The 21,958-nt window shown below is 44.6% G+C and overlaps 1 protein-coding gene across 1 annotated transcript in view; it reads right to left on the bottom strand.

The window, feature by feature from the left end:
- Positions 1 to 21,958, bottom strand: part of dagla (diacylglycerol lipase, alpha) — a 482,446-nt gene that overhangs the window by 159,134 nt on the left and 301,354 nt on the right. The window contains exon 6 of the mRNA XM_086008510.1: positions 8,651 to 8,789. Within this exon, the coding sequence (XP_085864636.1) occupies positions 8,651 to 8,789 (139 nt within the window). The remainder of the gene's footprint in view (positions 1 to 8,650; positions 8,790 to 21,958) is intronic.

Raw genomic sequence — 21,958 nt, 5'->3', positions numbered from 1 at the left:
GCTCACCTACTTCCTTGGGATGGAAACCATCTGTTCCTGGGGATTCGTCACTCTTTAGTGCCAGTATTTTCTTCATTACTGCTATTTTGCTTACGTCAATTTTATTGAGTCCCTGTCCCCGATTCAATATTAGTTTCCTTGGGATTTTCGGCATGCTATCCTCTTCCTAGAAATATAGACATAGAAGATAGGTGCAGGAGTAGGCCATTCGGCCCTTCGAGCCTGCTCCGCCATTCAATGAGATCATGGCTGATCATCCAAATTCAGTACCCTGTCCCTGCCTTCTCCCCATATCCCTTTAGCCTTAAGAAATATATCCAACTCCGTCTTGAATATATTTAATGAACTGGCCTCCACCGCCCTCTGTGGCAGAGAATTCCACAGGTTCACCACTCTCTGGGTGAAGAAATTCCTCCTCATTTCAGTCCTAAATGTCCTACCCCTTATCCTTAGACTATGACCCCTGGTTCTGGACTCCCCGACCATCGGGAACATCCTTCCAGCATCTAGTCTGTCCAGGCCTGACAGAATTTTATCGGTTTCGATGAGATCCCCTCTCAATCTTCTAAACTCCAGTGAGTATAAGCCCAATCGACACAGTCTCTCCTCATACGTCATTCCTGCCATCCTAGGTATCAGCCTGGTGAATCTTCGCTGCACTCCTTCCATGGCAAGAACGTCTTTCCTCAGATAAGGCGACCAAAACTGCACACAGTACTCAAGGTGCGGTCTCACCAAGGCCCTGTACAACTGTAGCAAGACATCCTTGTTCCTGTACTCGAACCCTCTTGCTACGAAGGCCAACATACCATTTGCCTTCTTAACCGCCTGCTGCACCTGCATGCTTACCTTCAGCGACTGGTGCACAAGAACACCCAGGTCTCTTTGCACTTCCCCTTCTCCCAATCTATTGCCATTCAAATAATAATCTGCCTTCCTGTTTTTGCCACCAAAGTGGATAATCTCACATTTATCCACATTATAGAGCATTTGCCATGTTTCTGCCCAATCACCTAATCTGTCCAAATCGTACTGGAGTTTCATGACATCCTCCTCACAGCATACCCTCCCACCCAGCTTTGTGTCGTCTGCAAATTTGGAGATATTACATCCAATTCCCTCATCCAGATCATTAATATATATTGTGAACAGCTGGGGTCCTAGGACCGATCCTTGCGGTACCCCACTAGACACTGCCTGCCACTCGGAAAACGACCCGTTTATTCCAACTCTTTGCTTTCTGTCCGCCAACCAGTTCTCTATCCAAGTCAATACCTTGCCCCCAATCCCATGTGCCTTAATTTTGCACGCTAATCTCTTATGCGGGACCTTATCGAAAGCCTTCTGAAAGTCCAAATACACCACATCCACTGGTTCTCCCTTATCTATTTTACCAGTTACATCCTCAAAAAATTCCAGTAGATTAGTCAAGCATGATTTACCTTTTGTAAATCCATGTTGACTTTGTCCGATCCTGTCACTGCTTTCCAAGTGCTCTGCTATTACATCTTTTATAATGGACTCTAGCATTTTCCCCACTACCGATGTCAGGCTTACCGGTCTATAATTCCCCGCTTTTTCTCTGCCACCTTTTTTGAATAGTGGGGTAACATTAGCTACCCTCCAATCCATGGGTACTGTTCCAAAGTCTATTGAGTTCTGGAAGATGACCAGCAATGCATCTACTATTTCTAGGGCCACTTCCTTAAGTACCCTGGGATGTAGATTACCAGGCCCTGGCGATTTATCGGCCTTCAGTCCCATCAATTTTCCTAACACCATTTCCCTACAAATACTGATTTATTTCAGTTCCACCCTTTCATCAGACCCTATGTTCCCCGGTATTTCTGGGAGGTTATTTGTGTCCTCCTTTGTGAAGACAGAACCAAAATACGTATTTAGTTGGTCCGCCATTTCTTTGTTCCCCATTATAAATTCCCCCGATTCTGACTGCAAGGGACCTACGCTTGACTTCACCAATCTTTTTCTCTTCACATATCTATAAAAGCTTTTACAGTCAGTTTTTATGTTCCCTGAAAGCTTACTCTCATATTCTATTTTCCCTTTCTTAATTAATCCCTTTGTCCTCCTTTGTTGAATCCTAAACTGCTCCCAATCCTCAGGATTATTGCTTTTTCTGGCCAATTTGTATGTCCTCTCCTTGGTTCTTATGCTATCCCTAATTTCCCTTGTTAGCCACGGTTGAGTCACCTTTTTTGTTTTATTTTTATGCCAAACTGGGATGAACAACTTCTGTAGTTCATCCATTCTGTCTTTGAATGTTTGCCATTGCCTATCCACCGTCAACCCTTTCATCGCCATTCCCCAATCAATCCTACCCAACTCGCTCCTCAGACCATCGTAGTTTCCTTTATTTAAATTGAGGACCCTAGTTTCTGAGTCAACTACTTCATTCTCCATCTTAATGAAGAATTTGATCATATTATGATCGCTCCGACCCAAGGGGCCTCGTACAACAAGACTGCTAATTAATCCTTTCTCGTTACATAATACCCAGTCTAAGATGGCCTGATCTCTGGTTGGTTCCTCGACATATTGGTCCAGGAAACCATCCTGTAAACACTCCAGGAATTCCTCCTCCACAGTATTGTTACTAATTTGGTTAGCCCAATCTATATGTAGATTAAAGTCACCCATATTTCCTCTATTGTAAATACTGATGTAACTAATCAACATGTCCGCCATTTCCTTATCATTGACAATATCAGTTTTCATGGGGCCAACATTGCTCCTGACCACCTTTTTCCTAATAGAATTGTAAAAATTCTGTGTTGATTTTCATATCCCTTGCAAGTTTCTTTTCATACTCCCTTTCTGTAGATCTTACTATCTGTTTTGTCACCCTTTGCTGTTCTTTGTATCTTTCCCATTCACTAGGATTTGTGCTATATTTTGCATTTTTGTATGCTTTTTCTTCTAGTTTTATAAGAACATAAGAAATAGGAGCAAGAGTAGGCCATTTGGCCCTTCGAGCCTGCTCTGCCATTCAATAAGATCATGGCTGATCTTCTACCTCATCTCCACTTTCCTGCACTATTCCCATATCCCTCGATTCCCTTAATATCCAAAAATCTATCGATCTCCGTCTTGAATATACTCAACAACTGAGCCTTCACAGCCCTCTGGGGTAGAGAACTCCAAAGATTCACCACCCTCTGGGTGAAGAAATTCCTCCTCATCTCAGCCCTAAATGGCCAACCCCTTATTCTGAGACTGTGACCCCTGGTTCTAGACTCCCCAGCCAGGGGAAACATCCTCCCTGCATCTACCCCATCAAGCCCTGTAAGAATTTTGTATGTTTCAATGAGATCACCTCTCATTCTTCTAAACTCTAGAGAATATAGACCTAGTCTACTCAATCTGTCCTCATGGGACCATCCCAGGAACCAGTCTGGAGAACCTTTGTTGCACTCCCTCCTCTATGGCAAGTATATCCTTCATTAGGTAAGGAGACCAAAACTGTACACAATACTCCAGGTGTGGTCTCACCAGGGCCCTATATAATTGCAGTAAGACTTCTTCACTCTTATACGCAAATCCTCGTTATAAAGGCCAACATTTCATTTGCTTTCCTAATTGCTTGTTGTATCTGCATGTTAACTTTCAGTGATTCGTGTACAAGGACACCCAGGTCCCTCTGAACATCAACATTTCCCAATCTCTCACCATTTAAAAAATACTCTGCTTTTCTATTTTTCCTACCAAAGTGGATAACTTCACATTTCTCCACATTATATTCCATTTGCCACGTTCTTGCTCACTCACTTTGCCTGTCTATATCCCCTTGAAGCCTCTTTGCATCCTCTTCACAACTTACACTCCCACCCAGCTTTGTATCATCAGCAAACTTGGATATATTACATTTGGTCCCCTCATCCAAATCATTGATGTAGATTGATTTCTCTGCCATTTCCTGATTCCCTATTATAATTTCTCCTGTCTCAGCCCGTAAGGGACCCACATTTACTTTTGCTAATCTTTTCTTTTTTACATACCAATAGAAGCTTTTACAGTCTGTTTTTATGTCTCTCGCTAGTTCACACTCTCATTCTATTTTCCCTTTCTTTATCCTCCTTTGTTGAATTCTAAAATCCTCCCAATCCTCAGGCTTACTATTCTTTTTGGCAGCATTATAAGCCTCTTCCTTTGATCGAATACTATCTTTAACTTCTCTTGTTAGTCACGGTTGGACCACTTTTCCGGTGGAGTTTTTGTGCCTTAAAGGAATGTATATTTGTTGTAAATGATGTATTAATTCTTTAAATGCTAGCCATTGCTCATCCACTGTCATACCTTTTAATGTAGTTTCCCAATCTACCTTAGCCAACTCGTCCCTCATACCTACGTAGTTTGCTTTGTTTAGATTTAAGACCCTAGTTTCGGATTTAACTAAGTCACTTTCAAACTCAATATAAAATTTTATCATATTATGGTCACTCTTCCCTAAAGGCCCCTTTACTACAATGTTATTAATTAACCCTTTCTTGTTGCACAATACTAGATCTAAAATAGCCTGTTCCCTTGGTGGTTCCTCAACATACTGATCTAGAAAACTATCTTGCATACATTCCATGAATTTGTCCTCCACACTATTATGGCAAATTTGGTTTGCCCAGTCTATAGGTAGATTAAAGTCCCCCATGATTACTGTATTACCCTTGTTACATGCTTCTCTAATTTCCTGATTTATACTCTGCCCTACATTACAACTACTGTTTGAAGGCCTATAAACAACTCCCACCAATGTTTTCTGCCCCTTACTGATTCTACTTCTTGATTTTCGGAGCTAAGATCCTTTATGCTGTCTCTTAACTCTTTAGTCATCCATGGCTTTTTATTGGCAAGTAGCGCTCTTGCTCCTCAGAGACATAAACTGGTTCAGTATCACATTAAATTCTTTTTTGAACACCTCCCAATGATTTTCTGTTGTTTTATCCATTAACAGATTTGCCCAGTTTACTGTGGACAGGCTTTGTCTCATCCTGCTGGAGTTGGCCTTACCTAAATCTAGAATCTTAGTAGCTGTTGCGCGCTTCTCCCTTTCAAACACTAGAGAATATATTTCTTACCTTCATCATTCGCATTTCCCTTCAGTAAGTTCTAAATTTACACCGCTTAAAACTTTAGCTTTTTACCGTGAAATCAAAGTAAATTATGATATGCCGATGTTCCACTGCACTGTTAGTTTAATTCCTTGCCTTCACGGGTCTTAAAGCCTATATTTAGTTTTGCTCAGTTGGTAGCACTCTCACCTCTGTCAGAAGGTTGTGGCTTCAAGCCCCGCTGCAGGACTTGAGCACATAATCTCGATTGACACCAGTGCAGTACTGAGAACCTGCCGCAATGTTGGAGGTGCCGTCTTTCAGATGCAAATCTGAAACCAAGACCCAGTGTGCTTGGTCAAATGAGCATCAAAGATCCCATGGACCAATTTAAAGAACAGGGAGTTCTTCTGGTGTCCTAGTCAACATTTATCGCTCCACCAGCACCACCAACATTTGGTGATTTATCTAATTTGTTGCTTGTGATACCTTGCTGTATACAAGTTGGCTGGCATGTTTGCTTACACAATAATGACTGCATTTCAAAAGTATATCATTGATTATGAATCTCTAGTTGAGGGAATTTGCTGAGGACATGAAATCACTTTATAAATGTACATTCTTTATTCTGTGCTGTTTTTAATCTGTCAGCTTTTGCTAGTTTTCTAAGTTGACATGTTGGGGAAATAGTGATGCATGCATCAAAGCATCAGTTAAGGCAGGCTGCAGGTAATTTCCTAAATACTTCAACATATATGGTAGTTTCTGTATGTGCTGGCAATGAGGTCCACCAGAGCCCAGTGGTTACTCCAATGCACTGCTTATTCCTGTATTTTTATCTTCAGAAGGTGCCTTTGCAGAAATAGAGAGAGATTTATGCAATTCAATAATGGGAATAATATTCATGGCTTTTATAATAATTTGCCAGCTTTTGCTCTCCCCACTCTCAAAAGTGTTGACTCCTGCTGGGATATGGTTCCTGAGTGCTGACCACTCTTTGGTACCTCACCCAAGCACCCATTCATAAAGTACAAGTTTAGACTGTGTGCATCACTGGAGGGTGACCAGTGCGTGGAGAACAACTCACGGAGGCAGTGGTATCACTTTCCAATGTCATCAAGTCTTCACCTGGTGTTGACACAAATGCTCTTTCCAATACAAGTCATTGGACAGAGAGCAGGAGTTGAAACCAGCTGATTTTTTACTCCTCTTTGGGTTGTCAGAGTCAATTGGAGCACCTGGACTGAGATCAGTTAACTTAGTGCAGACCAGGGATCGAGCCTGAAGCTTTCCTGTTCTGTATTGCTCAGTGCGTTTACCAATTGAACCATCAGTGGAACGCAGCTATTATTTTTCCAATTCAGCCCTTAATTTTGTGTGTACAACAGTTGAAGTCAAGTCAGAAATATGAATTGATTTTTTTCAATTAACTTTAATTGCTCTACATACAAAGAGAAAAGTTGAATCAAAAAATAATGGCAGGAACATGGAGGCTGTATCATTGTTAACTGTCTCATTGATTTGTTGCACCATTTGAAAACAGGCCAGAAAAAAGGATCCATTTAAGCTGTCTACTTCAAGGATCGATAAACAGACTACTTACTGAGGTACTATGCCAGAAAGGTCCCGTGTTCGATTCCCAAGCCATTGACAATTAAGCTAGTCCTAGCCAGAGCAGCAGATAAATACTATAATACATTTCAGTGCTCCTGGGCTAGGGAAAGGAAAAATCTGCCAAAATTCCACTCTTGGTCACTTTCTACTGACAACAACTAACACCCACCGTCTGGTCTCTGACCTGAAGAACTGCCCTTTGGTGAGGTAACAGAGGATACCCAGTGCCCATGGAATAGTACCCCAACAAGAATTAGTACTTCAGTAGAGGAGGGGGAGAACATTGCCCTCGCTTGGTTTACAATCATAGCCAGAGCATATCAATCAATGGCTTCTCCTCTTGCTGAAAATCTTATCTCTGGAGTGCCCCTAAGGATCTATTTTTGGCTCTGAAATTCTGTCGCTAAACCCGTGCATCTCCATCTCACCCTCTTCCTTCAAGATCGTCCTTAAACCCACCTCTAACAAAGCTTTTTGGTCAACCCTCCTAATATCGCCTCCAATATCTGGGTACCCATTTTTGGATTACCCCTCTGGGAAATCTTTTGGGTCATTTTTCTATGTTAATGGTGCTCTATAAATGCAAATTGTTGTTATTTATCTTTAAGCCTTAATTTGAATATCCTCATAATATCCCCCTTGATCTTTTCCCAGGTGCCGAAAGTCTATCTTCACATATTTTAATCTTTAATCCCCAATCATTCCAGTAGTTGTTCTCTGCACATTTTCCATCTCCGCTACTTCCTGTAGTGAGCGCTTCAAAACTGCACACATTACTCCAAGTACAGTTTGACCAACTCTCCACAGTGGCAGGATAAAGTCCTTTGATCTACACTTCTTTTTGTACAACCCAACATATCATTTGCTTTATTGACATCAGCTTGATGTCATGATGGTTCTATCTGTTGACTCCTGATTTGTGTTTGTCAGTATTTTCCCATTAATCCCATCATCCCTCTGTTTATTGCATGACTGTGTTTCACTTTACCCGTATCTAAATTAAACTTATCTGCCAATTATCAGCCCACCTCCCCAAATAGTCTAAGTTCCATGCAACTTGCCTCCATGTTCCAGTATTAACACCTCTGCTATTTTGGTGTCATCCACAAACTTTGAGATAAAAACAAGTGTCATTTTTAAACCAAAATTGGAGAAGATAGCTTGTGGTGTAATTGCAAATTCAGCACAAAAAATGTCCTATGAAGGCAAGAAAAGTCACCCACTTACCCCAAGATGATCATGAGAGGGCAATAGCCTGGACCGTATACATTTTACACACTTTACTGCCATAGAAAGCCACAACTGTGGCCATCCCTGGGAACTTTCTTTTGCAGAATCAAAGATAATTCTGTCATCCAACCACAGGTGAACAGTTCAGGGGGAAGTGGAGGTGGGGGGGGGGGGGGGGGGGAAAAAGAGAGATATTCCTTGGACCAGTCCCTTTTGCTATTTTATAATTTGCCTATTTCTCTCTCATGCACATTTCCTGATACACACATGCACATGTCAATGCACTAAAATGATTAGAAGCTTCCATACTCTCGAGCAAACAACTCATATTCCTAATATTACCTATTTTGTTCCACTTGTGTTCCAGAATATTCAGCCCTACACCTGTGCAAAACATAACTTGGCAAAATTTGAGGGACATATGCAAGTTATGAGAGGTCACAAAAAGCAGAAAACTTGTATTTACAAAGCACCTCATCACATCTCTCAGAACTGACCTCAAAGCTTTTCACATACAATGAATTACTTTGATGTGCAGTGACTGCTATGTAGAAAAACTCCGTGAGAAGTAACGTGGCTTTATAGCTTAGGAAGAGAGTAGATTACAGCATGGTAACTCATGAATATGTTTGGTGGTGGCACTTACTTTTTCCCTGTGTAAATGATATTACTTTATATACCCTGTTCCCAGCTGCTGCATCGCAAGATAGTAAGTCAGAAAATTATGAATTGTTCCCACTTACCGTAAATTATAAGTTCTGAGGTTGCGCTGACGTCGTTTGGTCGCTCGAAGTTTCACAAATGTTCTGCCTGTTCGGTCGAAGACGCACATTACTGTTATACAGACGCTCAGGATAACAACCCAATTACAGGCTACAATTCCTGGAAGCAGAGGGAAGTCAGAACATGGATGTTAACTATGTTGGCCAACAGTCCCAAATTGTTTAAAATTAAAAATTAAAAGTTTGCTTCTGCATATATAAACTTAAGAAATGTTAGGGTATGGGCATGTATAACATGAGCAGCTTGTATGCTGCTTTAACAATGTATCCTACACTCAATTTCTGTTTAGCATTTCCACATTTTATTTTTAATATTTGGACTCTTCATCTGTATGGTTGTGTTTCATCACACGATGTATTTACTCACTCAGCCCTCAAGGCTAAGCTGGCAAAGATCAATGAATGGCATTAATGGAATAGCAAAATTCTGTGGCGCTAAGGAAGGAAAAAGGGCAGGGGTTTCATTTCCCGCACTTCTGCCCTCATCCCTTCCCCTCCCTCCCAGAACCACAACAGGGTTCCCCTTGTCCTCACCTTCCACCCCACCAGCCTCCACATTCACCTGATCATCCTCCGCCATTTCTGCCACCTCCAACCACATCTTCCCCTCCCCTCTCAGCATTCCAAAACAACCGTTCCCTCCACGACACCCACTCCTCAATCAACCCCAAAACCCCCTCCCCTTCCCACGGCACCTTCCCGTGCAAGCATAGGAGATGCAACTCCTGCCCTTTTACTTCCTCCCTGCCCACCGTCCAGAGCCCCAAACATACCTTCCACGTGAAACAGCGATTTACTTGTACTTCTTTCAATTTAGTATACTGTATTCGCTGCTCACGATGCGGTCTACTCTACATTGGGGAGACCAACCGCAGATTGGGCGACCGCTTTGTGGAACACCTTCGTTCAGTCTGTAAGCGTGACCCCGAGCTTCTGGTCGCCTGTCACTTTAATTCTCCGCCCCACTCCTACTCTGACCTCTGTCTTTGGCCTCCTATACTGTTCCAATGAAGTTCAACCTAAGCTATAGAACAGCATCTCATCTTTCGATTAGACACTTTACAGCCTTCCAGACTCAAGTGAGTTCAACAATTTCAGATCATAATCTCTGCCCCCATTTTTTCGGATGGCAGCTGTTAATGATTCTGCTATTCCCATTTACACCTCTTCCAGACCCATCTTTTGTTCCTTTACTTGTCCCATTACCATCATCCCTTTTGTCTTTTAATCTCTCCTGCCTTCCGCCCTATCACAAACCTTCCCTTTTGTTCTTTTCTCTCCTTCTCCGCCTCTGCGCTTACTTAAAACCTGTTATATCACTAACTTTTTTCAGTTCTGACGCAGGGTCATCGACCTGAAATGTTAACTGTGTTTCTCTCTCCACAGATGCTGCCTGACCTGCTGAGAATTTCCAGCATTTTCTGTTTTCCTTCCTTATTAACCATGCTTGCAATAATATTCTGGTGTATGCAAAGGTATAAATCCACCTATCATAAATATTTTTTTTAACTTGCCAAATACCAGCCAAAGTAAACCACTGGTGCCCTATCTCAGACCAAAGTGAAATCAGCTGAGGATATACTGAACCATTTTACCTGTAGCCAGATATCATCTAAAGGTCGGTGAGTTAACTGGCTGCTGCATTTTTCCACCATGTATCCTCAGCTGATCTCACCTATTGTCGTTACACATGAACAAAATGTGACTCCATTTTTTTCTCCATTCAATTTTACTGCCTATACACAAGGATGCGTTTGTTAACTGCTGAGATGGGCGAACATCACTGCTGAGTTGGCGTCAAGTAAACAAAACAGTTGCTGATGTTAATATCCTGTTATGAGCTGAAGCAAACACACAGGACATAGCCATTGTTGTAAAATAACTTGACATTCATGTAACTCAAGCCCTGTTTGCCTACAAGGAATGCTGTCAACAGGCTTTATTTAACTGAGGGTACCAATATACCACAGGAAAAGGTCACGCTTGAGGTAAAAAAATATATAATTACAAATACTGGAAACCTGAATTAAAAACAGTAATTGCTGGAAATACACAATAGGAGTATCAGCAAATCTGTAAAGAGAAAAGTAAGGTTGAGGTTTTGAATACATAGCCTTCTTTAGAACTGAAAAATCCCTTTGTATGTGGGGCTGGGGGAGGAAGGGAGAGATATCAAATGTTCTAATCACTGAAAGGAAGTGAACAGGTTGAATGTTCTGCAAACTACTTAACTGGGAAGCAGGAACCTGTTAAATTATTTAAAAGGTAATTTCAGTGAGCAATAAACAAGCAACAGAATAAAAACACATGCAAATATCCAAGATGGTGGAAAATACAGGAAAGGTATATGATCTGAAATGGAAATATTGATGCAGTGATGTCTGCCATCCACAGAGAGAAAAAAAAGCAAGCTAACACCACAGATGCAAATGTCACCCACCCTCAGAGCTGTGTCCTGACAAAGGGTCCACACTCAAGCATCAACCCAAGAAAGTCAATGTTTTAACCCGAGGATTGCAAAGATGTTCCTGAAGCTTGAGATCAGCTTCGTTGGAGCAGTGTAGAAGACCAAAGACAGAAAGGTCACAGTGGGAATGGCACTTGGAGAACCAGGACATATTTGTGGACAGAATGGAGGTTGCTTGGGAAAGAGTCAACTTCTCTGTATCTGGTCGCCTCCACGTAGAGACTGTGGAAATATGATTTTGCCCTTACTAGTGCATGATGGGATACTTGACATCTAATGTATTTTTGTACCATTGCCCATGGACTAAAACCAAGTCAGCAGCAACTAACGTAATCTTCTGACCTATTGCAATTAAGTTAATCACAACCTGCCAGAACAATACATTGCAGAACTATTGGGTAACCGCACTGCTAATGACATCTGGCCAAAGAATGAAAACAATTCTGTTAAAGGTCAATCTCGTTTCTCTTTATACATGATCATATTGAACTTGTGTTCTTCACTGTATAAATATGATAATCAGACATGAGTGAGCAAATCATTTTTTGGTAACAAGATTCAAACAAAACCTCCTGACAGAATATAATTAACTAACTTTGTCTGAAGACATTTCTGTCCTGCTGACCTTTTGATTGTCCTTGTTTAAACTCTTAATGTGTTTAAAATGATACAATACCATTACACGTGATCTATGGAACGTTTGCTTGTTTGAGTGTATAAATATGCTGCATTTGCTGATGTCCTTTAGAGATGTTGGCCTAGCCTTTGTCCAGGCAGCTCTCTCCTTGTATACACTTGTATGCAAGTAAAATAAAGCTTTGCTTATCTGACGGTACAGTTTGTTTCAGAGTCTTACTCGGAGTCGAGACTTCGACAAGACCACACCATGAGCAGCAAATACAGTACACTAGATTAGAGGGTGAACATCTGAATTACTGTCTCACGCAGGCAGTAGTGTGGGAAGAGGTGAATGGATAGATGTTGCATCTGCTAAGGTTGCACAGAAAAGTGCCAGTGAAGTGCAGCTAGAGGTTGGGCAGTGGAGAATGAAAGAGGATAGTTTCGGAGAACGATCCCACAAAAAAGAGGGGGGAAAAACCGTTGATGCGGTGGGATTATGTTGTAGGTGGTAGATGACCTAGCGAATGTGGAGGCTAGAAGGTTGGAAGGCAAGGACAGGATAATCCTGTCACTGTTGAGAGAAGAGGAAGGGGAAAACAAGTCAGGAAATAAGATCTGTCAACGACCATCAAGGGAAAAGGAAGACATTCAGAAATTGGTGTGGATAGTGGATAGCTACAATAGAAACAGAGAAACCAGGAGAAAGGATGGAATCTTTACAGGTAGCAGGGTGGGAAGAAGCATAATCCAGGTAGCTGCGGGATGATATAGGCCTGTAATAGATATTTGTGGAAAGCCTACTACCAGAGATGGAAAGAGAGAAGTAGGGGAAGTAAAGGTAAGAGACAGAGATGCATCACTTAAAGATGAGAAATGGATGGAAATGGGTAACATTGTTAATGAAATTCTCTAAATCAGAGCACAAGCAAGAGATGGCACAGTCAATGCAATCAATATATTTAGAGGAAACAGAATCAGCATAAAATGTATGCATTGTGACTTTGCAGATTCTTATGTTTCTATTAGCAGCCTACTTTTGAGGTTATTCCAAACTCTCACATTTGCACTTGTTGTCGTAACATTCTTGGTAGTGAGTAATACAAACATTTTACTACAGAAATGGAAACCTCCCCAAATCGAGACCTCAGTATGTGTATACTTTGGAGGAATAGGTCAGAACATAGGCCATGTCTATTATAAAGTCTGTAGGACTTGTGGAATAAAGTAAAATGCTGAAGTACCATAGTAATTAGTGACTGTAACCTGGTACTGAAAAATTACAGATTTAGATGAGCTCTTGTAAATGCTTGAAAGGTTAATCATTGTAATACTTCTAAGTCTTGAAGGGAATATTCCAGGATAAGGCCCAATTCCTCGTGTCTGTTAGGGATAATTTGTAAGTATTATCCTCCACAGTATTTTTATTTAGACTAGGTGACCCATAGCACACAAGAATTCAAGACCATGTGCCGGTTGAACAGGGTTAGAAGGTGGGGATAATTGAATTGGACTAAGGGGGAGTGGGGATGGAGACAGGTTGAAGGACAGAGGAAAGGCAGGTGGAAAGGGAGTATAGAAGATGAGAAGATAGAGAGGGGGAAATAAGGAGGATGAGCAGGTTGGTTCACTGGGGGTGGGGTGGGCATGGGCAAGAGATGTATTCAGGTGAGGAGGTGGGGTTCCAGTTACCAAGAAGAGTGGGTGGGTGCTGTTTGACTGAGGCTCTGGGATCCAATCACTCAAGTGGTCGGTGTGGGAGAGGGAAGATTGCTCACGTGAGGTGTATGGGCTCCAGTCACCAAAATGATGGTACTACTCAAGTTAGAGGATGGGCAGTAATCGTATATCTCTGCTCAGTGCAAGGGGGTGTCAAATGTGCATTGGGGATTTCTTCCAACTATCAAGTTCAGCCTAGGTGCACGAGAAACTTGAGTGTTGTCTAATATCTTGGTGATGCACAGCAGCTTTCGGACAGATAATGTGCTCTTTCGACATCCATTACTTCGAAAGAGCCCTTGTAGGGAAAACTTTGTCACCTTTGCAGCTTGTAGAATGTGGCACCTGGGTTTTTGTCTATTTGTAATATTTGTGCCACAATGAGTGAGAAAACTTACCTTGTTCACCTTTACCAGTATGTTTGCCATTCTCTAAGGAAAAATTACTGCACTACTGCCCAATTGACAAAGTTAGGAATCGCAACAGATATATCGCAAGAGGCTTATGATCGGTTGGTTTTTGGTCACATTAGGTTGGGGTGCTATATAAGTTAATGGGTAACTTGACGTTAATTTAAGGGCACCACCTACAGCTACAATACCATTAGCACATTGCAACCATACGACATTTTTAATATATAATAGTATGAAGTTTCTAAGGTTCAGAGGCTAGGGACTGATGCATGATTTTTTAGGCAGCCTAAGTTCCCAGCACCTCGCTACTTTCAGTGGAGCAGCTAATGTCTTTGGAAGCCATGGCTGAGCACCTCAGACTTGGAATTGGCAGCATCGACCAAGAGTCCAGTGTAACATGATACTGATTTTATTTTAACATGAAAGAATGCATTTCTCCCACAAAACACTTGCGAATAAGCATACTGCAATATTAGAACCAGTCACTTCTACAGAGGTACTACTTGATCCCAGGAATGTTATATTTGAAAAAAATGAATAAGGAAGGATGAGGGACTTCAGTTACCTGGATAGACTGGAGAAGCTGGGGTTGTTCTCCTTAGAGCAGAGAAGTTTGAGAGGAGATTTGATAGGTGTTCAAAATCATGAGAGGTCTAGACAGAGTAGAGAGAGAAACTGTTCCCATTGGCAGAAGGGTCAAAAACCAGAGGACACAGGTTTAAGGGGATTGGCAGAAGAACCAAAGGCGACATGAGGAAAAACTTTTTAATGATCTGGAATGCACTGCCTGAAAGGGTGGTGGAGGCAGATTCAATCGTGGCATTCAAAAGGGAATTGGATAAGTACCTGAAGGAAAAAAATTTGCAGGGCTACGGGGAAAGGGCGGGGGAGTGGGACGAGTTAAAGTGCTGTTGCAGAGAACCAGCACAGGCTCGATGGGCCTCCTTCTGCGCTGTAACCAGTCTAAGATGTCAGGGAGATGGCCTGAGTGAGATTGAAACAATGAGCAATCCACATATTGTACCAGTGGATTCATCACTTATGCCAGTATGAAAAAAAAACTTGCAGAAAAGTTTAAGTTTAAATTTCTTTTTTCATCTTTTAGTATTTGAGTGGTGAATACTTTGTGTTTCTGTTTGTGAACAATTGAAAAGAGACGTTGCAGACTGCATTGACCTTTGCAAAACTAGTGCTTATATTTAAAAAAAAGTTTAAAAAACAAGTCTAATATAGTTTTAATTGGCTCTTCAGTATCAATGAAGAATTACACCTGCGATACTGGCTGGCCCACTGTGTATTTCCAGCATTTTTGTTTTACAGGCTGAAAGCATTTCTGAACTCCAGAAGACTAAGGCCTAGAAATTGGGTTGGGGCGCCAAAGTGGCGCAAAAGTCGCCTGAGCGCAGGATTTAGCGCAGCGATCGGAGTGATACCGATCGCCAGAAATTCAGTTTCAGTGCCCCTCGAGGGAGACGGGGCGAGGCTCGAGGTGCTCCGCGTCCCTCTTAGGGCGCTGAAACTGATTATCGCAGCGCAACGTGCCGCAGCGCCACATGCTGCGGCACGGCACGCTGCGGTACTGCAGGCCTTCCTCCCACTGTTAAGGGGGAGGTGCCTGCAACAGCGCGATCCCCGCTCGCGAGTGCCGGCAAATGAGCCCGGCACCAAGGAGAAGTGCCGGGCTCTCGGGAAACAGCCGGCAATGCCGCCGGGGGGGGGGGGGGGGGGGGTTAGGAGGCCAGGGACGGAGGTGCTGGCAGCACCTCCACCTTAACTTGCGCCGCTGCCGGCACAGTAAGGCCCCGTGAACCGGGCGCGGGTAGCGAGCGGCGCAACTGCGGTGTTCGCTACCAAATATCGCGAACGGGGCACGAATGGGGTGCTGCGCACACCGATGACGTCATCGGTGGCGGCGCAGCGCAAATGCCTAACGCCACCATTAGCGCCCCTACTGAATATCGCCGGAGACGCAGCCAGTGGCGCTACAGCCACTGACTGCCTCTTTAGGCGCTAACAGGTGGCGCTACTCACCCAATTTCTCCCCCTAAGTCTTTACTACACTGGCATTTTTCAGTATCTACAGTACAGCTCTGACTATCTGAAGAGGAACCAGTCTCAGCCTATTGGATGCCATGTCCTGTTGAACTACAGCAACAAAGAACATTATTACATCTAACATTCTTTGAAATTAAAGATTGGTATGTGTAAATCAAACAAAAAATTATATATATTCTGAAGTAATACATGTCACAGACCTTAGACTAATAATTTACAAATGTACCTATATTAAATAAATAATTTAAACATTAAAGTTAGTACTACCTGCTTGACACAAACTAGTATGGTGAACACAGCATGGGAGCACTGGAAGTTGGGACAGAGATTGCACTCGCTGGATCTCCATCGATAACATGCACCATGATAACTCTGGTTGAGGGGACAGGAAGGCCCTGCCAAAAATAGTTGGGAGCCCCATTTCAATATTATAATTAAATCTAAATGCATTAGTGAAAGCACACAGATTTTTCTATGTTTCACACCAGCTATGCAATGTGCATTATTCATGCTAATATAAAGCAGGCATTAAGGGTTGCTAGGTTTTTTCCTGAAAGCAGTCAAGATTTAAAGATGCGCTTGGATTTATATATTTTTTGAAGCCTGCAGTTTGTGTGTTTTTTTTTGCAACACTACATTTTGTGCTAAGAGTTTTAACAGTGCCATCTAAACAGACTAGAAACTCCTCAGTATGTATGATTTGGAGGTGGAGCACAGAAGGGATAGCCGGCAAGTGAGGTTGTACCAGAGATTGACTTACCAAACCTAATATTACCCTCTTACCGACAACTATGAACAGAAGCTGCACTCCACAATAGAGGCAGATTGAGTTGTGCCATGTGCTACAATATGGTCTCCAGACAAATTCCATTACAGGCACGGTACTGCCATGTCTGTTGGCAAGGTCGTTACAGCCCTAAATTTTAACATCTAGTATTCTTTCCAGGATGTCATCAATGACTTGTCAGTCAGTAGTGAATAAAGCAAGTGATGGATGCATTGTTTGCAATAGCAAACCAGTTCATCTCACTCTCCATGGATAAATATCCCCAACATGAAAGGACTGTGCATTTTTTCCAGATGGCAGCATTGCCCAAAGTCCAGTGGGTAACTGATGACACTCCATAGTTCCTTATCCATAATTCCACTGTCTAAATGAACCACAAGAGCTACTATTCTCTGAATAGTATTTTGTCTGTGATCAACAGCAGAGAATAATGCAGGTCAATGTGCATTGTGATTGCTGCCTTTGTTCACTGGAATAGAATAATGCTGATGGTCACAGACAGCAGTCTTGACGCTTTTATCATGAGGTAGTCCATGGTTTCTCCATTATTTGTGCTTTACAGAAGAATGCCGGTTTGGCTGCTAGGTGATGAAGGCTAGTTCTGGAGCTCATGACACCTCAGACAGCTGCAAACATCAGCAAAGCTAAGATCCAATGAAGTGCAAACAGCCATAAGGTTTATAATAGAACACATCCTAGGTATCCTGAAGCAGTGCCTCAGATGCCTTCAGAGATTAGAAGGCATGCTTTAATATAGTCTGCCAAAAGTGTCCCACAACATTATCATCCGCTGTATGCTGCACAACTTTGCCATGTAAAAAGGCATAAGATTGGAGCAGATGGAGGAAGAGAAGATCCAACTGAAACCAGATGATGAACACCTTGAACAGGAAGAACCAGAGGACCTGCCTTTACAGGCTCTCACAGATGACACCTTTACTTAATTAGTCAATCCATTAAAAGCTTTAACAGACATCTCCACCTTGCCATGTCCAAATGCACCCTCACATGTCTTAACAGTTACTGCATATAAATTCCCATGGATCGCATTCCTCGGCTAAACTGTTATCATGTATTAATGGAATACACTTATTCTGTACCTTTGTAATCGCTTAATAGAAAAATCCCACTGTTGTTCTGGTCATGTACATCAATTTCTCCTTCTGCCTCATCTCAGCTAGCTCACTCCTCATCTTCCTAAAACCTAGCTGAATCCAATCTGGTCTTCTAGTTGTTGTGCTGACTTTTTCTCTATCTAGTTGGATCTTAAACCATATCATATTGTAGCCATTACTCCCAAGGTGCTCACCCACATTTAGCTCATCTATGTAATCTATTTCCTTACTCATAACCAAATCTAGCATCACTTCCACCTTTACTAACATACTGCTTGAGGAAGGAGGCTTGTACACATTTTAGGAATTCCATCCCTTTATCTCCATTTATTCTCTCTCTGTCCTAATCAATAAGTGGGTAATTAAAATCTCCCGTAATAATTTTGTTATTCCTATTGCTCACTCTAATCTGACTGCAGATTTCCTCATCCATTTCCTTCCCACAATTGAAGTCTGTAATATACCTTATTACTGTTGCAAGCCCTTTTCTTTTTATCTTTGAGGTCCAACCTTCGCTACAGTATGTTTCTTATACCAATGCCGCCACTCCGCCTCATTTTCTACCTTTTCTATTACTCCTAAATATATTACATTGTGGCAGAGCCACTGAATGACTCTGGGCAACTGTATATAATTCCCTTTAATGATGTTCTAACACCAGCCTAAGCCGGTACCATTGTGTTAGACATTACTGTGTTTTGTATATAGCGTTCGTATGTACGGGGCATGGCCCCTTTAAGAGCGCGGGAAAACGCGATGACGTCACGTTCCTTTTCCGTGAACTATTCCTCAGCCAGCTGCCTGAGCAGGTGCAAGCTGCCCTGGCCAGATCCGAGGTGGAAGACTGCGCGGCACTCGCGGACAAAATTTTCGCGGTAACGCAGCAGTACTGCACTGCCACGAGGCGCCCATCCCCCACAGATGCCGCCCCAGCTCGTCAGCCTGCTGGGCTGTGTTTCTACCACGCGCAGTTCGGCGCAAAGGCGAGACGTTGCCGCCCTCCCTGCAGCTCTCCCCCCAAAAAAACAACCGCGACTACTGAGGAACGGGTCTAACGGGCACCCCGCGGCCGCCATGGCGATCGGCAACGCGGGCAAGTTGCTTTTCATAACCGATACGCTCTCCGGTCGTCGTTTTCTGTGCGACACCGGAGCACAGTGCAGCATTTTACCCACGTCCGCCCTCGATGTGCAGGCAGGGAATCACGACCTCGCCCTTGAAGCGGCCAATGGCGGAGCAATTCGGACCTTCGGCAGACGGCGAGTGGAGGTGTGTTTGGGGGCAACGTTTTCACTGGGAGTTTGTTACGGCCAAGGTTTCTCAACCCATTCTCGGCGCGGATTTCCTGTGTGCCAACAGCCTCCTGGTCGACGTGAAGAACCGGCGGTTGATCAACGCGGCAACTTTCAATTCTATCCCTTGTTACCGCAGTAACACTACGTCGCGCACCGTCGCCTGTGCTTTCCTGACTCCTGACGAGTTCGCTCATCTGCTCGCCGAATTTCCCGACCTGACAAGACCCACGTTCTCCTCCACAGTCACGAAACATGGTGTTTAGCACCACATCACCACCAACAGCCCCCCGGGCTACGCGCGAGCCCAGCGCCTGGAACCTGGCGGTCGCAAAGGCGGAGTTCGCGACCATGGAACGGTTAGAGATTATTCGCCGGTCGAATAGTCCCTGGTCTTCACCCCTCCATATCGTCCCGAAGCCTGGCGGCGGATGGCGACCATGCGGCGACTATCGACGCCACCACTTCTGATCGGTACCCGATCCCCCACATCCAGGATTTCTCTGCCCATTTGGCAGGGAGCACCGTCTTCTCGAAAGTCGACCTTGTACGGGGCTACCACCAGGTCCCAGTGCACCCACAAGACGTCCAGAAGACCGCAGTCATCACCCCATTCGGCCTCTTCGAGTTTTTGCGAATGCCGTTTGGGTTAAAGAACGCCGCCCAGGATTTCCAACGCCTGATGGACTCCGTGCTACGGGACCTCAAGTTCCTCTTCGTCTACCTGGACGATATTCTCATTGCCAGTCCTACTACAGAGGAACATATCTGTCACCTACGCACCCTTTTTCGACGCCTCAGCCAACACGGCCTGATTATCAACCCGGCCAAGTGTCAGTTTGGCCTGCACCAAATTGATTTCCTGGGGCATCGCATCACCGCAGAGGGAGCGGTTCCTTTACAAGCGAAGGTAGAGGCGGTGATATCCTTTCCACGCCTGCAAAACATTAAGGCCTTGCAGGAATTCCTAGGCATGGTAAACTTTTACCACCGTTTCGTGCCTAAGGCAGCACTACTCATGCAGCCCCTGTACGAGGCCCTCAAGGGCAAGACTGGCAAGAACCCGGCAGACTGGACGGATGACATGGCCCGAGCGTTCGCCGACACCAAAAGCGCCTTAGCCAACGCGACCATGCTGGCGCACCCGCTGCCAGGAGCCACCATCGCCCTCACCACTGACGCGTCAGACTACGCAATCAGCGCCATGCAAGAGCAGTGGGTGAACGGGACGTGGCAGCCGTTGGCATTCTTCAGCCATCAACTACAGCGGAACGAGAGAGCATATAGCACGTTCAACCGGGAGTTGCTCGCCCTTTTTCTGGCCATCCACCATTTTCGCTTCCTCCTGGAAGGACGTCCTTTCACCGCCTTTATGGACCATAAGCCACTAACTTTTGCCATGGCCAAGGCCGCCGAACCGTGGTCATCCCGACAACATCATCAACTGACCTACATATCCGAATTCACCATGGATATACAGCACGTGGCCGGTAAGGACAACCTGGTGGCAGACTGCCTCTCCCGCGCGACCGTCAATACGGTTCATTTGGGCATCGATTACGCCCTCATAGCAGCGGACCAAGCCTCAGACCCAGACGTCCAAGCCTGCAGAACGGCCGTCACTGGCCTCCGGTTGGCTGACGTCAAGTTCCATTCGGCAGGTACCACGCTGTTGTGCGACGTCTCTGTACGGGACCCTCGCCCGGTCGTCTGGTGCCGTAAAGTGTTCGACGCCATACACGGGTTGTCACACCCAGGAATGAAGGCCTCTCAGAAGCTGATGTCAGCGAAATTCGTATGGCGTGGCATGCACAAGGATGTCCATGACTGGGCCAACACCTGCGTGGTCTGCCAAAAGGCCAAAGTACAGTGCCACGTCAAAGCTCCGTTGGCCACCTTCACAGTTCCGGAACGACGTTTTGGCCATGTCAATGTGGACCTGGTAGGACCACTCCCACCCTCCCATGGTTTTTCCACACATCCTGACCATGGTTGACCGCACCACCAGATGGCCGGAGGCGGTTCCCCTGTCATCCACTACTTCGGCGGACGTGGCCAGGGCGTTCATTTCCACCTGGGTCGCCCGTTTCGGAGTGCCCGCAGATATTTCTTCCGACAGAGGACCGCAGTTTTCCTCCGAACTCTGGAATGCAGTGGCCCAAGGACTCGGTGTCAAATTGCACCACGGCCTACCACCCACAGGCGAATGGCCTCTGTGAACGCTTCCACCGATCACTGAAAGCCACCCTGAGGACCAGCCTCCAGGACGCTGGATGGGCAGACAAGCTACTGTGGGTCCTGTTGGGCCTTCGCATGGCCCCCAAGGAAGACCTTCACTCTTCATCAGCGGAGCTGGTGTACAGTCAGCCGCTGCGAGTCCCGGGGGATTTCCTGCCAGCATCGACGAAGCCATGGTTCGCGTCTGACCAGCTTACTAGTCACCAGGAGGCGGCCAGATGCTTGGCACCGGTGCACACTTCGCACGTTCCCCCAGAGCTTCACAAGGCTGAGTACGTCTTTATTCGCCACGATGCTCACAGGGATCCACTCAAGGTCCCATATACTGGTCCCTTCCGCGTGTTGGAGGCAGGGGACAAAACCTTCATGGTAGATGTCGGTGGTAAACCGGGCCACATTTCGGTCGATCGCTTAAAGCCAGCACATCTGGACCTTGACCGCCCCGTCGAGACAGCACAACCGCCGAGACGAGGTCGGCCACCCATCGCCGTTACAGCAGACCAAGTGCAACCGCCCGCCAGACCGCCGCCTCAGGAATACAGGAGTCGTTCTGACAGGCTCATCA

Source organism: Somniosus microcephalus, chromosome 15, assembly GCF_052327205.1.
Source record: "Somniosus microcephalus isolate GS21.2 chromosome 15, FLI_Smic_1.0, whole genome shotgun sequence".
Lineage (NCBI taxonomy): Eukaryota > Metazoa > Chordata > Chondrichthyes > Squaliformes > Somniosidae > Somniosus > Somniosus microcephalus.
Note: the sequence above shows the minus strand (reverse complement) of the source record. Positions and strands in the feature narration are given on the sequence as shown.